The sequence below is a fragment of the Biomphalaria glabrata genome, chromosome 2 (assembly GCF_947242115.1).
Source record: "Biomphalaria glabrata chromosome 2, xgBioGlab47.1, whole genome shotgun sequence".
NCBI classification, from domain to species: Eukaryota; Metazoa; Mollusca; class Gastropoda; family Planorbidae; genus Biomphalaria; species Biomphalaria glabrata.
The window spans coordinates 2,112,445-2,127,584 of NC_074712.1; the positions used below are offsets into that span (position 1 = coordinate 2,112,445).

General features: G+C 38.3%; 1 protein-coding gene across 1 annotated transcript; it reads right to left on the minus strand.

Moving 5' to 3' along the window:
* Nucleotides 1-1,228: 1,228 nt before the first annotated feature.
* LOC129924836 (uncharacterized) lies at nucleotides 1,229-14,868 on the minus strand. The gene is made up of 7 exons (XM_056022129.1): nucleotides 14,768-14,868; nucleotides 13,721-13,940; nucleotides 12,481-12,647; nucleotides 8,492-8,645; nucleotides 6,263-6,460; nucleotides 5,759-5,959; nucleotides 1,229-2,255 (listed from the first exon to the last, which is right to left on the minus strand). Exons 1-7 carry the CDS (start codon nucleotides 14,866-14,868, stop codon nucleotides 1,509-1,511), a joined length of 1,788 nt encoding a protein of 595 aa, XP_055878104.1. The 3' UTR covers nucleotides 1,229-1,508.
* Nucleotides 14,869-15,140: the final 272 nt, after the last annotated feature.

Here is a 15,140-nt window from a genome sequence, read left to right on the forward strand (position 1 = left end):
TTTTTAGCACAATTGGTTTTTAAAAGCATTATACCAATTTTGCATTTGGAACGTATGAGTAAGCAGCAGGAATTCTGTTGGAAGAGTCAGGAGGGAACGAAAAGCGACACCAGGAAGGGAGATACAGAAGGGTACAGGAGATTAGTGTTGAAACTCATGAGCCTACGGGTGTCGGCTCACAGCTACGGAGGTAGATTACATACTTCTACAAGGAAAGGACTGTGATGAAATGTTATGAAGCCTTCAGGAGAGAAGACTCAAAAGGAAAGTTAGCAGTTATACATAAAACGCTGAACCATAATCTTCAAATACAAAAAAAAAATTTAATAAAATACTCAGTAAGACACAAAGATAAAGGCACATTCCTCTGGCTACGCCCATATATATATATATATATATAGAAAGATAGATATAGATATAGATATAGATAGATAGATAGATAGATAGATAGATAGATAGATAGATAGATAGATAGATAGATAGATAGATAGATAGACAGACAAACAGACAGACAGATAGAAAGACAGACAGATGGATAGACAGACAGACAGATAGATAGATAGATATATAGATAGATAGATAGATATATAGATAGATAGATAGATAGATAGATAGACAGGCAGACAGACAGATAGATAGACATACATGTAAAGTAAATACAATTATATTAATTCTCACTATGCTGGGACAAATTTTTACAAATGCTCCTTCTTCCCTAGTGCTATTAGAGCATTGAATGGGTTGCCTGAGCCAGCAAGGAAAACCAGTGACTTGGCAGAATTTCAGTCATTGGTTAACATGCATGACTAGATGCATGACGCGTAGGACGTAATCATCTTCTTTTTTTTTTAAAGTAACGTCTGTATTTTATAAGATAAGATAAGATACAGTTTCATTTTCTGCATGTATATCCTTACCAACCACAGTTCTTGGCATTGAGTCAGTAAAGTGGGTCAACAAAATCACGAGAAGACAGACAATGAACAAATACTAAAACAGACTAAAGGTAAGATATACTTCAACAAGAAGTCGCTTCTCATTCTTGTTTTCACAAAGCTTATATCAGCTCACTGTCTGTCTGGTCAAAAGTTTGAGCATGTTTTTTTCTCCCATTTCTCATTCTCGGATCAAGTTACAACATAGCACAATTGTTCATTGAACCTGACAAGACATGAATTAATCAAAAAAAGATTTAACCAAGAAAATAATTAGTTGTTAGTGATTTTTGTTTAATATCGAAAAAGGGAAAATAAATGCTACTTCATAAAATATGTTGATGTTTATATGGATTTAACCCCCTTATTAAGTTTTGGTACGTTTTTTCTCCCACTTCCCATTCTCGAATCAAGTTGAAATTTTGAATAATTTTTCGTAGTTGATAACAATACACGAATCAATCCAAAAATTAACCAATTAGTTAATCATTTGGTACTAATAAATTTATTTTGTTTTATATAGTAGAAAGGGAGCTAAGCCCTGCAATTTTTTTTAAATGATAAGCTTTGCTTTTAAAAAGTATTCTTTGTCCTATTGCTTTTAATTTTTCGTATTCTGAGCTTTGGTTCAATCAACTTTCTGTCTATCATATCAATGCAAACATCAAGTTGTCCACTGTCACTGACATCAACCATAAAGAGATTGTCACTGTCTGTGATGTGTATCTGGGTGACTCTGAAATCCAATGTTATAGCAACTTTTGGTGGTATAACTGTATCATTGATAGCCATTTTGTAAGCAGATTGATTCAAACTGATAAACTGGCATAGAAGTAATTGATTCACATTGAGATAATGCTTTCTGTCGCTCTCTAGCTCTTGATATATAGGTCTGGTGCTTGGCTGTATGCTTTTCAAAATCAGCAGGCAGTTTTTAAATGTATGAACGAATAGGGTCTTGAGAGTAGTTCCCCTTTTATTAACCCAATAACTTTTGGCTTTTTCTTTGAAGAAAATGTGGCCAAATAATCTATTTAATTGAACTTTGGCGAAAATAGAATCCTGAAAAATGGCGTGTGGCTTTGCGACTATGACTTGATTTGTAGGCAGCTGAAGATTTAAGTCTTTCTTGAGTAACTTCTTTAAAAGATTGGTCTCAAAATCTGTTCTTGGGGTAGAGTTGGGGCCCTTGACGATAGCATTGACCCACAATACTGCCAGGTGATTGTGAAGTTCAAAACCATAGCAGCTTGAACGTTCAGGTATTATTGCGATGTCAATGTCGTAATAGGATGTGAGCTCCAACAATTCAAGTTCCAGCTGAAATAAAGAAAGTGTGTATAAAATATACAACATTGTATACAATACAGTCGTAACTGGTTCATTGGACCAGCCTGTTATTATTACAATAACGACCGCGTCCCTATGCGTTTCAATACACCGAATTCTCCTGTGTGTGTATAGATATTGAGACCAAAAGAAAATCCGCTGCCGAGGACAGACCCAGACGGCGAAAAGAAAATCTAAATCGATCCTCTGCGGACAATAGTTTTGCTTGCCCTGGGCGTGGCAAAATTTAAAAGACTACTTGTCCTTGCGAACGCCGGAATGGACAGTATAAAGGGACTTGTTATGGTCCGAATGTTACGTTGGGCAGGGCACGTATCCCGTATGGGGGATGAGCGTATGCCAAAAGCAGTCATTTTTGGTGGTCGACGTAACAGAGGTGCCCCACGGAAACGCTTCAAAGACCAGCTTAGGCGCCAACTTGCTTTAGCTGACATGAAAGAGAGCACCTGGTTGCTTGCGGCCTCAGAGCGAGACAGCTGGAGGTCACTCACAAGTGCAGCGAGATACACATTTGAGACCAAAAGAAAATCCGCTCCCGAGAACAGACGCAGACGGCGAAAAGAAAATCTTAATCGACCACCGGTTGACAATAGTTATGCTTGCTGTAGATATAGCAAGATATGTAGGTCACAGCTGGGGCTGCGTAGCCGTGGGATATACTGCACTCCTCATTAATCTTCGGACTCGAAGACAATCCTTTTATATATGCGTATTATGGTTTTCCTGAATTCTTTCTTTATATTTTTTTCTTGAAACCTTAAGACATATTGAGATGCCATCTTTCATATAGGGAAAGCGTGGTCGAGAGGCCACAAGGCTTGCCTACGTATGAAAGGGGTTTGACACCCGACTCGAGCAGAGTTGTGTTTACTGAGAGTCTAAAGGCAGCACGGAAAAAAAAGACTTCTCCCAGATACCCCCTCTTGTCCACAAATGAGATTAGACCATAGGGCTCTGAGCATGTTATAAGCATGAAAATTGCGCTATAATTTATTTATTTGGTTAAGTTCTGATCCCGCTGTTTGATTTGCTTGGTTTTTACGTAGTTGACTTTTCTGGTGCTTTTTTTTGTTTTTTTTTCAAAGACGGTAACTTGCATTAAATGCAGTTTATGTTCAGCTGCTTCCGATTCCTGATGTAGACGCTTTTTCTCCATCAAGGCACTGTGAAGTCTCTCACTGGAACTTACAGAGACGCAATCTGCTCCTGCAGCATAGGCTACTTCACGTGCGGCCTCTGCCAATTTACAGATGAAAACAACTTGTCAAGCTCCGGTTTCCTTTCACGGGCTTGATTCATTTGACTTCGGGCTTGATTCATTCACTTCGGGTTGATTCATTTCACTTAGGGCTTGATTCGTTTAAACTTCGGGTTCATTCATTTTACTTTGGGCTTGATTCATTTCACTTCGGGCTTGATTCATTTCACTTCGGGTTTGATTTATTTCACTTCGGGCTTGATTCATTTCACTTCGGGCTTGATTCATTTCACTTAGGGCTTGATTAATTTCACTTCGGGCTTGATTCATTTCACTTAGGGCTTGATTCATTTCACTTCGGGCTTGATTCATTTCACTTCGGGCTTGATTCATTTCACTTTGGGGTTGATTCATTTCACTTCGGGCTTGATTCATTTCACTTCGGGCTTGATTCATTTCACTTCGGGCTTGATTCATTTCACTTCGGGTTGATTCATTTCACTTTGGGGTTAATTCATTTCACTTCGGGCTTGATTCATTTCACTTCGGGCTTGATTCATTTCACTTCGGGCTTGATTCATTTCACTTTGGGCCTCTCCAAATGAGATTAGACACTTCTACCTCATCCCCTAAAAACTAAATCTGATATGTCTAAACATGTGACCAGTACACGGACTAGTTGCAGATGCTCTTGTTCAGCATATTTTATTTGATAAAGAGTCTGGGACAAGACAGCAGAGGTTGCATCAACTGCAAGACTGTCAGGGGCAGGTAAGGCGAGAGTGAATATTTTACTTCTTTGTTAATATTTAGGTATGTAAGAGTTTGTGTATATCTCCAGGTAGGAAGGTGACCAGTATGCATGTGATGGTCTTGAATGCCAGTGTTTCCTTGTATGAGAGAGAGAAATTGGTAGTCAGTTGTTTCCTGGACTGGTGTTTGTGTATTAATATTTACTGAGAGTTGCTGTCATTTTGTACTCTCTCGGATATTAAATTTATTGTTATTTTTTTATGGATATGAGTTGAAGTTGGAGTTTATTTAGTATTAATTGTAATTAACCCCTAACGAGCCGAGCAAGAATTTTTCAAACACTGTGAACTGCTAAATTTGGATACGTAGGTAACTTTAAACCTTGAAGCAGCACCAATAAAAGATACGTTATCATCAGTTTGTTTGTTACATTTTTATTTTGTTCAATTTGAATACCATTCTCTGTTTGTGACAGCATCTCTTTCTCAGTGACAGTCTCAGTCTGAGTCTCATGGCTGGCTGCCTGGTTGTGTGGTTTGCGCGCTGGACTGTCGTTTGAACTCTGGCCGCTCCCGTCGTCCTGCGGGAGGTTTGGACTAGGAAGTAAATTATCTTCAACTCTGAAGGAACATCCGAAACATGTGAAGCATTTTACAAACAAACAAACATTTTACAAACAAACAAACAATTTTCTCATGATTCTGAACTCCTGCTAATGATTAAATAAAAAATGAATATCCGAACAACTGCTTCGGTTGAGAAGTTTGACAATTAGAACTAAATCAGTTACATAGTGGTATTTTACATTTAGAATAGAGCCCTACACAATGCAATAGAATGATTGGAACCATAAATTTAAGAAATGGATCTTATTACATTGCTCATTCGTTTTAGACATAGCAGGAGTTGCCATGTTCACCTAGATTTATGTCCAATTAAAAAGCTTTGAATCCAAACCTATGATATAATTTTAATGTTAGTTGTAAATCAGGTAATAAAAGTGTACATTGTTTCAAAGTCATTATTGAATAAGACATTAAATTAACTAAAATGTTGTTTGTAAAATGTTTTACATGTTTCGGATGTTCCTTCAGGGTTGAAGATAGTTTACTTCCTAGTCCAAACCTCCCGCAGGACGACGGGGGATGGCAGCGGGCAGGGTTTGAACCCTCGACCGTCGATAAATCCGAACGACAGTCCAGCGCGCAAACCGCACGACCAGGCAGCCATAAATAGACCGTCACCTTACACAAAAGAGCTATATACAACTCAGAACAAATGGAACGCATTCCAAATCAACTGCTGTAAGATAGATATTAAGGTCTTTGAGAACAAACATTTCTCCTCAGAAAATGAAGGTAAAATTTTCATACACATTGATAGCTACATAGGCCTAGAGTAGAATTTTTACCCGCTCTAACAAGGATGAGAAGCCGCTTTTTTTGTAGGGTCCAAGTGTCAATCGTTCGTCCTTACGATTAGCTCCCCCTAAAAACTAGTAAACTATACTGTTATACCTTACCTGCAAAGAAAACAATTCCAGATAACTCTTCAAAGTGTATACTTTATTGAAGAGTTCCCATTGAGCCAAGTTGTCTTTCTTGTCTATCACATACCAGAGTCTTACGTTATACACAAGATCGGTAACTTCTTTCATGATCTCAATGCAGTTACTTCCCTTGTGCTGTTTTCCTGGTGCACATCGAGTTGGTATGCATCTGCCCTATCACCAAAAAAAAAAAAAAAACAATAACAATGTATCTAAGTTGGAGATATTCTTTGCGTATGGGCACTCTTCAGACTTAAACAGTGGTTAGCAGGTCATCGAGGGCTCCAATAGCTGTATTAACTCTTTTTCTAATCTCTTCAATAGTGATGAGTTATTTCTAAGTGATATTAAGATCTTTCTCGGCAATAACAGTTTTTTTATATTCATATTTGTCATGTACCCTTACAATGGGAAGCATTAGTCAGCTAAAGAAATGGCTTTTATATAGATAGAGATGTGATATTGTACTACACTTACTTGGGGGTCAGCCCAAAGTGTCCCAAGCCGCTGTGTAGTAGAAGAGATGCATTCGGTCTCGTCCGTTGTAATGGTCAGTGAAGCCTCAGTGAGGTCATTTAAAGCTAATGCTAAGGGCGTGTCGGGCAGTGCGGACAAATTGAAATCACTTTGAGTTTTGGTACATTTATTAAGAGTCGCCACCCTTGGGTACTTGGCCTGCCAAAAAAAAAAAGACATTAAAAATATATATAAAGTTTTTTTTTTGTTTAATTAAACAAGGCACTAAAAGGAAGAAAATAACTTTTTAGCAAAGTTTCACTTCGCATTTAGACCAAAAGCTTCAGCGTTGGGAGTGATTAGGGCATTAGAATTGCAGAGGGACGGTTTCGAACTAAGCACTTACTATCGAGACCATTGATCGCAGCTTCGGGTTGAAAATGACCTTCACAAGAAATAAATCATTTATAGAAGTAGCATTGAAACGATTTTTTTTTTAATAGGAAACCTCAGAATTTGCGCTATTCAATTTTAGCTTTATTATCATAGGAATCCTTGGGCCTTAGGCCTCTTTTTTGGGCTTTTTTTTTTTTTTTTATTCGTAAGTTCTCATAATTCATAAGTATTAAATCAAAAAAAAAAAATTGAAAAGTGATTAACCTAAAAATATAATAATAGTAATAGAAATATTATTTAATATCAAAGACATACTACCTAACCATTGAAACCACTAGAAACAGAAAAATGATACAAGGATCCTCTACCCCAGAACAATCCACACAATATGAGATATCCCTGACCCCCAACACCCCATTTCTGGAAACCAGATAATTCTCTACCCTACAATCAATAATTTTCCTAAATGTCAATTCTAAGTTATTAGGATCAAACACTTTATTATTATGTAGAGCTTTAAGCCAGATAGCTCAAACAATAGTACATTATTGAAATTGTTATTGTGGCACATGTGAATAAGTTGAAGTCTTCTCTGACTATAAGATATAAATGTGTGTTGTTTTTCAGGTAATGAAAGGGGACCATATGTAGTTTGAAGCCAAAACAAATGATGAATAAACATGACATGTAACATATAATAATGGCAGCACCAAAGTGCCAAGCGTATTGAGAGAAGGTGAAGAAAATATGGTGTCGAGTCGGAGGTCCTTGGTTCGAGTCCTCCTTGGAGCTTATCTATGTAGCGGCCTATTTTCTTTACCTTCATCTCTCAGTAACCTTGGTAGCTTTATACCTTACGCCGGATACACCAAGAAAAGATAGCTATTTTTAATTTTCCGCCACTAATGTAAATGTGTCCTACAAAAAGTACACCTAGGTAATTGTAACCAGCAATGCATCAGTTCAACTCTACTAACTACTTTATAAACAGAATTTCCTTTTAAAGCAACATTCCGTTTATACGTGTTGGTAGGTTTGTCAAGAGGTACTTCACATTTACCCGTCCTTTAGTCTTTAGGACCAGTGGCGGCATTAGCAGTGCGAGGGGGGTCCGGGGCGAGTTTCACATCTGCGCCAAGAATATCTGTACGATGAATAACGGTGACAAAAAAAATACCCTTTATTACGGGCACCCTCCCTGCTCCATTCGCCACCCCCCCCCCAAAAAAAAAGCCCGTCTCTATTTGGACTGTTGGGGCACCACACATAATCCGTTGGCCATTTTTCTCCATTCCTCAGTGTCTTTTGCTAGATTAGAATACTCGTTGATATTGTCTTCCTACTCCTTCCCCTTCACCTATCTCTTAGTTTATTTGACCGTTGGGGCACCACACAAGATCTGTCGACTGCCTTTCTCCATTCCTCTCTGTCTTTTGCCTTGGGTGAATCTCTTTCAATGGCAGGCCCGTCCCTTCTTCCACGTTGTCTTCCCATTAGAAGCTCATTTAGATAAGATAAGATAAGATAAAAATAAGAAGATAGGATAAGATAAGATAAAATAAGATAAGATAAAATAAGATAAGATAAGATAAGATAAAATAAGACGAGATAAGATAATATAAGATAAGATAATATAAGATAATATAAGATAATTTTTATTGATCCAATCAAATGGAAATTTAGTTTGACTACAACTGACAACCCCAGCGTAACTACTGTACAATAATTTTATAGATGCAAATACGAACAACATTCACACACGAAACACATACAAATTTATTATGACAATGTTGTGTTTGAAAATTAAAATGTTCTATAATAAGAGTTTAATGCCTGACTGTAGATGAAACAAACCTTGAGACAAATTGAGCAGAAGATGTTTTGGACAAACTCTCTCGTCTCGTGGTCTTTTACAATGTATCGAAGATCTGACATGCTGTGGCACGCTTCAACTATATCTTTGTCGGTGTCGAGTTCGTAGCCCGGACATGGATTGGTCACAACCCTCCTGGAATGGACACAAAAGTTTAGTCATAGCAGGTTTACAACGTTATGGTTTCATTTTAAAGAGATTCAAATACTCCCAATCAGATAAAGGTTTTGTCTGTGTGACTTATAGCTAATTATGTAGGTCACGGTGGGGTCTGCGTAACATCTTTTCTTATTTTTTTTTTTAAATCTCAAATATAATGTTGGCTTTAGTATTAGTAGTGGTAGTTGAAGTAGTAACACTATTACGTTCTGTGGTTTGTTTTTTTTAAACAAGATGCTACTGTCATTATGTTCGAGATTCATCTTCACTTATACCTTAGTCCTGTGTCTCCCAAACTGTATTACGCGGAACCCTAATGTTCCGCAAGGCCCGAATAGTTGTGTCAAAAAACTACAGGATTAATTAACAAGTAGGCCACCACGTGAATGTATCTCTTTAACAAATAGACAAAGTGTTCCGCTAAATACTCAGAATGTGCAAAGTGTTCCGCTAAATACTCAGAATGTGCAAAGTGTTCTGCTAAATACTCAGAATGTGCGAAGTGTTCCGCTAAATACTCAGAATGTGCAAAGTGTTCCGCTAAATACTCAGAATGTGCAAAGTGTTTCGCTAAATACTCAGAATGTGCAAAGTGTTCCGCTAAATACTCAGAATGTGCAAAGTGTTTCGCTAAATACTCAGAATGTGCAAAGTGTTTCGCTAAATACTCAGAATGTGCAAAGTGTTCCTCTAAATACTCAGAATGTGCAAAGTGTTTCGCTAAGGAAAACGTTTGGCAAACACTGCCTTAGTCTGTTAGGCCTTTAGGGCACCACACACGATCTAGAGACTGTTAGGCCTTTAGGGCACCACACACGATCAAGAGACTGTTAGGCCTTTAGGGCACCACACACGATCAAGATACTGTTAGGCCTTTAGGGCACCACACATGGTCTAGAGTCTGTTAGGCCTTAAGGGCACCACACACGATCAAGAGACGGTTAGGCCTTTAGGGCACCACACATGGTCTAGAGTCTGTTAGGCCTTTAGGGCACCACACATGATCTAGAGACTGTTATACCTTTAGGGCACCACACATGATATAGAGATGTTATACCTTTAGGGCACCACACATGATCTAGAGACTGTTATACCTTTAGGGCACCACACATGATCTAGAGACTGTTATACCTTTAGGGCACCACACATGATCTAGAGACTGTTATACCTTTAGGGCACCACACATGATCTAGAGACTGTTATACCTTTAGTGCACCACACATGATCTAGAGACTGTTATACCTTTAGGGCACCACACATGATCTAGAGACTGTTAGGCTTTTAGGGCATCACACATGGTCTAGAGACTGTTAGGCCTTTAGGGCATCACACATTATCTAGAGACTGTTAGGCCTTTAGGGCACCACACACGATCTAGAGACTGTTAGGCCTTTAGAGCACCACACATGATATAGTGACTGTTAGGCCTTTAGGGCACCACACATGATTTAGAGACTCTTAGGCCTTTAGGGCACCACACATGATCTAGTGAAGGTTAGGCCTTTAGGGCACCACACACGATCTAGTGACTGTTAGGCCTTTAGGGCATCACACATGATCTAGTGACTGTTAGGCCTTTAGGGCACCACACATGATCTAGAGACGGTTAGGCCTTTAAGGCACCACACATGATCTAGAGACTGTTAGGCCTTTAGGGCACCACACACGATCTAGAGACTGTTAGGCCTTTAGGACACCACACATGATCTAGAGATTGTCTCTTTTCATTCTTCTCTGTCTACGAATTCTTTCAATGACAGAGCCTCTATTCTTTGATGTTCTTGATCCTTTAGGGCACCACACATGATCTAGTGACTGTTAGGCCTTTAGGGCACCACACATGATCTAGAGACTGTTAGGCCTTTAGGGCACCACACATGATATAGAGACTGTTAGGCCTTTAGGGCACCACACATGATCTAGAGACTGATAGGCCTTTAGGGCACCACACATGGTCTAGAGTCTGTTAGGCCTTTAGGGCACCACACATGATCTAGAGACTGTTATACCTTTAGGGCTCCACACATGATCTAGAGACTGTTATACCTTTAGGGCACCACACATGATCTAGAGACTGTTATACCTTTAGGGCACCACACATGATCTAGAGACTGTTATACCTTTAGGGCACCACACATGATCTAGAGACTGTTATACCTTTAGTGCACCACACATGATCTAGAGACTGTTATACCTTTAGGGCACCACACATGATCTAGAGACTGTTAGGCTTTTAGGGCATCACACATGGTCTAGAGACTGTTAGGCCTTTAGGGCACCACACACGATCTAGAGACTGTTAGGCCTTTAGGGCACCACACATGATCTAGAGACTGATAGGCCTTTAGGGCACCACACATGATCTTGAGACTGTTAGGCCTTTAGGGCACCACACAGGATCTAGTGACTGTTAGGCCTTTAGGGCACCACACATGATCTAGAGACTGTTAGGCCTTTAGGGCACCACACATGATCTAGAGACTGTAAGGCCTTTAGGGCACCACACATGACCTAGAGACTGTAAGGCCCTTAGTGCACCACACATGATCTAGAGACTGTTAGGCCCTTAGGGCACCACACATGATCTAGAGACTGTCTCTTTTCATTCTTCTCTGTCTACGAACTCTTTCAATGACAGACCCTCTTCATTCTTTGATGTTCTTAATCCATCTTTTTTCCGTGTCTGCTTCTTTGCACAGGTGCAGCTCAGTGCAGCAAGGTCTTTCTGAGCCTAGAGATCAGGGCCGGATTTAAGGAAGAGCAAGTGTGGCTACTTCACCGGGAAATCCACAATAGAGAAGAAAAAAAATATGCGAATTTTGACTTGTCAGACATTTTTACGTTTTTTTTTTTTATTTTCCAACTTTTTGACACTTAAACGACGATTCTTTAAATCGTTCGGCAACATTGTGGTGTTCAAGAAGTGTCCCAGCCTCCACAAACTCAAAATATTTTTTTGAAAACTAAAATATTCTTATTAAATTTTTAAAAAATGACATTGAATTTTATACGCAATGTTTTTTTTTTATTTAAAGATTTAGAAAATTGTCCAGGGGCCTTCACAAAACTTTTGCCCCGGGGCTTCCAGTGAGCTTCCACATACATAACTCCGGCCCTGTTTGGGAGTACTACTCTTGAAAGGTATGATTAATCTCTTTAAGGTCTAACCAGATACAATAATAATCATCAGCGAGTTTTATTTATGAAGAAGTTCTTTGTTTAAATTTAGGTAGATCAAAAAAAAAATAAAGATAACACAAGTATAAGAACAAGTGGCCCCTACATTTCTAATTTCGTTCAGGGCTAGGCATTTCATAGTCTCTAGAAGTGGTTAACAGAAGACTAACATAACTGGCTATGTACATACCACTGCAGGGGAAAATAGTATTACAGAGCGAATAGATAGATAAATTGAAAGATAGATAGATAGATAGATAGATAGATAGATAGATAGATAGATAGATAGATAGATAAGATAAGATAAGATAAGATAAGATAAGATAAGATAGATTGATAGATAGATAGATAGATAGATAGATAAGATAGATAAGATAGATAAGATAGATAAGATAGATAGATAAGATAGATAGATAAGATAGACAGATAAGATAGACAGATAAGATAGATAGATAGATAGATAGATAGATAGATAGATAGATAGATAGATAGATAGATAGCCAGATAGATAGATAGATAGATAGATAGATAGATAGATAGATAGATAGATAAGATAGATAGATAGACAGATAGATAGATAGATAGATAGATAGCCAGATAGCCAGATAGATAGATAGATTTAAATGCACTTAACTGTAGATACAAACACTCCATCATGTCACCAGTACTAGAGTCTAGGACCACGACATCCTTACGAAACTTCTGATGCTGCACTTGACTTTGTAAAAGTTTCTCCACTGACGTGGCGGCGAAGCTGTACAGGTAGTCTCTAGACTGTAGTGTAGTTACCAGAGACTTAGTCTAAAACAATCAAATACAAAACCCATCAAGAGCTGAGAGTCTAGATCTCGAGTTTACACTCAACTGAAATTTTCTTAGTAATAAAATTCAATGGTATCAGACATTGTTCCGGATCAGTTCTAATTGTAATCACTCATTTGTAGACATATATTAAAAAAAATAATTTTATCCAACTATTTTGTTATACTTTTGTCACTGTAAAAATCATTGATTTCAACAACTTTTCTTATCTGCCAAGAATCGAGCTGAAGTTATTGCATAGAAACTCTTTGTACGAGACACATAAATAGCTTTAAATGACGTCAATGGTTATTGAACTAATTTTAAACATTGTTACAGTTGATTGCCTTGAAGACAATGATATCGTATATCCTTATTACTAGGTCTCATTAATAAACTATTTATAAAACACACAATCTTTCCTTTATTAATATTTATGTAATTATAAGGCTTGTCTTCGAGTTCGAAGATTAGTGAGGAGTGCAGTATTTCCAGTGGCTGCGCAGCGCCAGCTGTGACCTTCATATTTTGCCACATCCAGCGCAGGCAAAACCATTGTCCGCCGGTGATCGATTTAAATTTTCATTTCGCCCTCTACGTCTGTCCTCGACTCAAATGTGCATCCCGCGCCCTTTGTAAGTGACCTTTAGCTGTCTCGTTCTGAAGCCCCATGCAACCAGGTGCTCTCTTCTAGGTTAGTTCAAGCAAGTTGGCGCCTAAGCTGTTCTTTGAAGCGTTTCCGTGGGGCGCCTCTGTTACATTGACCACCTTTCAGCTCACTAAAGAAGACAGCATACGTTCCTCCCCCCTGTGGGTAATGTGCCCTGCCCAGCGTAACTATTGAAAAATAAGAAGTCCCTCTATACTGTCCATATCGGCTCTCGCATTATTTATCTAAAGTAGGTATTAAATGTATATAAGAATATAATAAAATAAGAATATAACAATGTTAAATAGCTATATTTTCAGTTCTCGGAATAACATTTTCTATGCTATTCCATTTCTAGCTTTTATTAAGCAGCATTGCAACTCATTTTAGCGTCCTTGACATTGCTAAGATCAGCGTCCTTGACATTGCTTAGATCAGCATGATTGATATTGCTTAGATCAGCATCCTTGACATTGCTTAGATCAGCATTATTGATATTGCTTAGATCAGAGTTCTTGACATTGCTTAGATCAGCATTATTGATATTGCTTAGATCAGAGTTCTTGACATTGCTTAGATCAGCATTATTGATATTGCTTAGATTAGAGTTCTTGACATTGCTTAGATCAGCGTCCTTGACATTGCTTAGATTATCGTGAAAATCTCCAATGCAAGAGGGATAATAGGAAAGAAAATTAATTTAAAAATTAAAGTATTAATTATTAATTCTAATTTTTCGTTAAAACAACATTGAAAAAAAAGCTATACACTATTGAAATGGTAGGTGTTTTTGCACTAAAAGATTAGGTGCACTTTAACTTTACAAAAAATACATTTACACACAAACTTATGTAAAAAAAAAAATAAAATAAGTGTCAGTACAATTAAAAATCCGCGGTGGCTAAGCGGTAAAACGCTTGGCTTCTGGTTCGAATACTGTTGATGACTGGGATTTAAAATTTCGGGATCTATGGGCACCTCTGAGTCCACCCAGCTCTAATGGGTACGTGAAATTAGTTGGGGGAAAGTAAAAGGTGGTTGGTCGTTGTGCTTGCCACATGACACCCTCGTTAACCACAGACATCATCTGCCCCATAGACCACAAGGTCTGAAAGGAGAAACTTTACTTTATAAATAATGAAAAAAAATAACAAAGGGACAGTACCTGGTTTACTCCGTTACACTGAGAACAGTAAACATTTCTGTAGACCACTCCTGTAGAATTATCTACCACTTTTATATACGTACTGAGTGTTTGCAGGTTAGGAGGAAGATTGTATTCACATAGTTCCTTGACAGTGGAGTTGTCCTTATAGTCCGGCAGACACTTCTGAACGTAAAAAAAAGGTTCACCCTTACGGAAACATCCTGATTGACCTGGGATCAAATACTCCGAAGAAGTGCTCTCTTCATCACTCTTGGTGTCATTCCAATCTCTTTGTAACGGTGTCACCCAATTATTTACATTTACGTATTGTAAGGTTTGCTTTGGAAGTGGCACTGAAATATCTGGACAGCAGTCGTCATAAAACTCGCAGGCGGGTCTCTGGCAGTGACATTCCAAGCAATCATAATGAGACCTTACCTCTGAGACGTCGACCCTTGCTGTTTTGTTACAACGAAGGCCACAGAAGCTCAGCATGTACTCTAGGGGGGACAACTCTGATTTGTTCCAATAGAAGAATCGCGTGTTGTCTTCCCTGAAATGACACCAATCTGTTGGTTCTGATGCTGATCCTGATCTGAATAAACTACAAGTCGCTAAGAAAACATAAAAGCCAATTTTAAAAGCCATTTTTTGAGTTCTGCTCATTCGAGGCTTAATTTTATTTTTAGAGAATGTA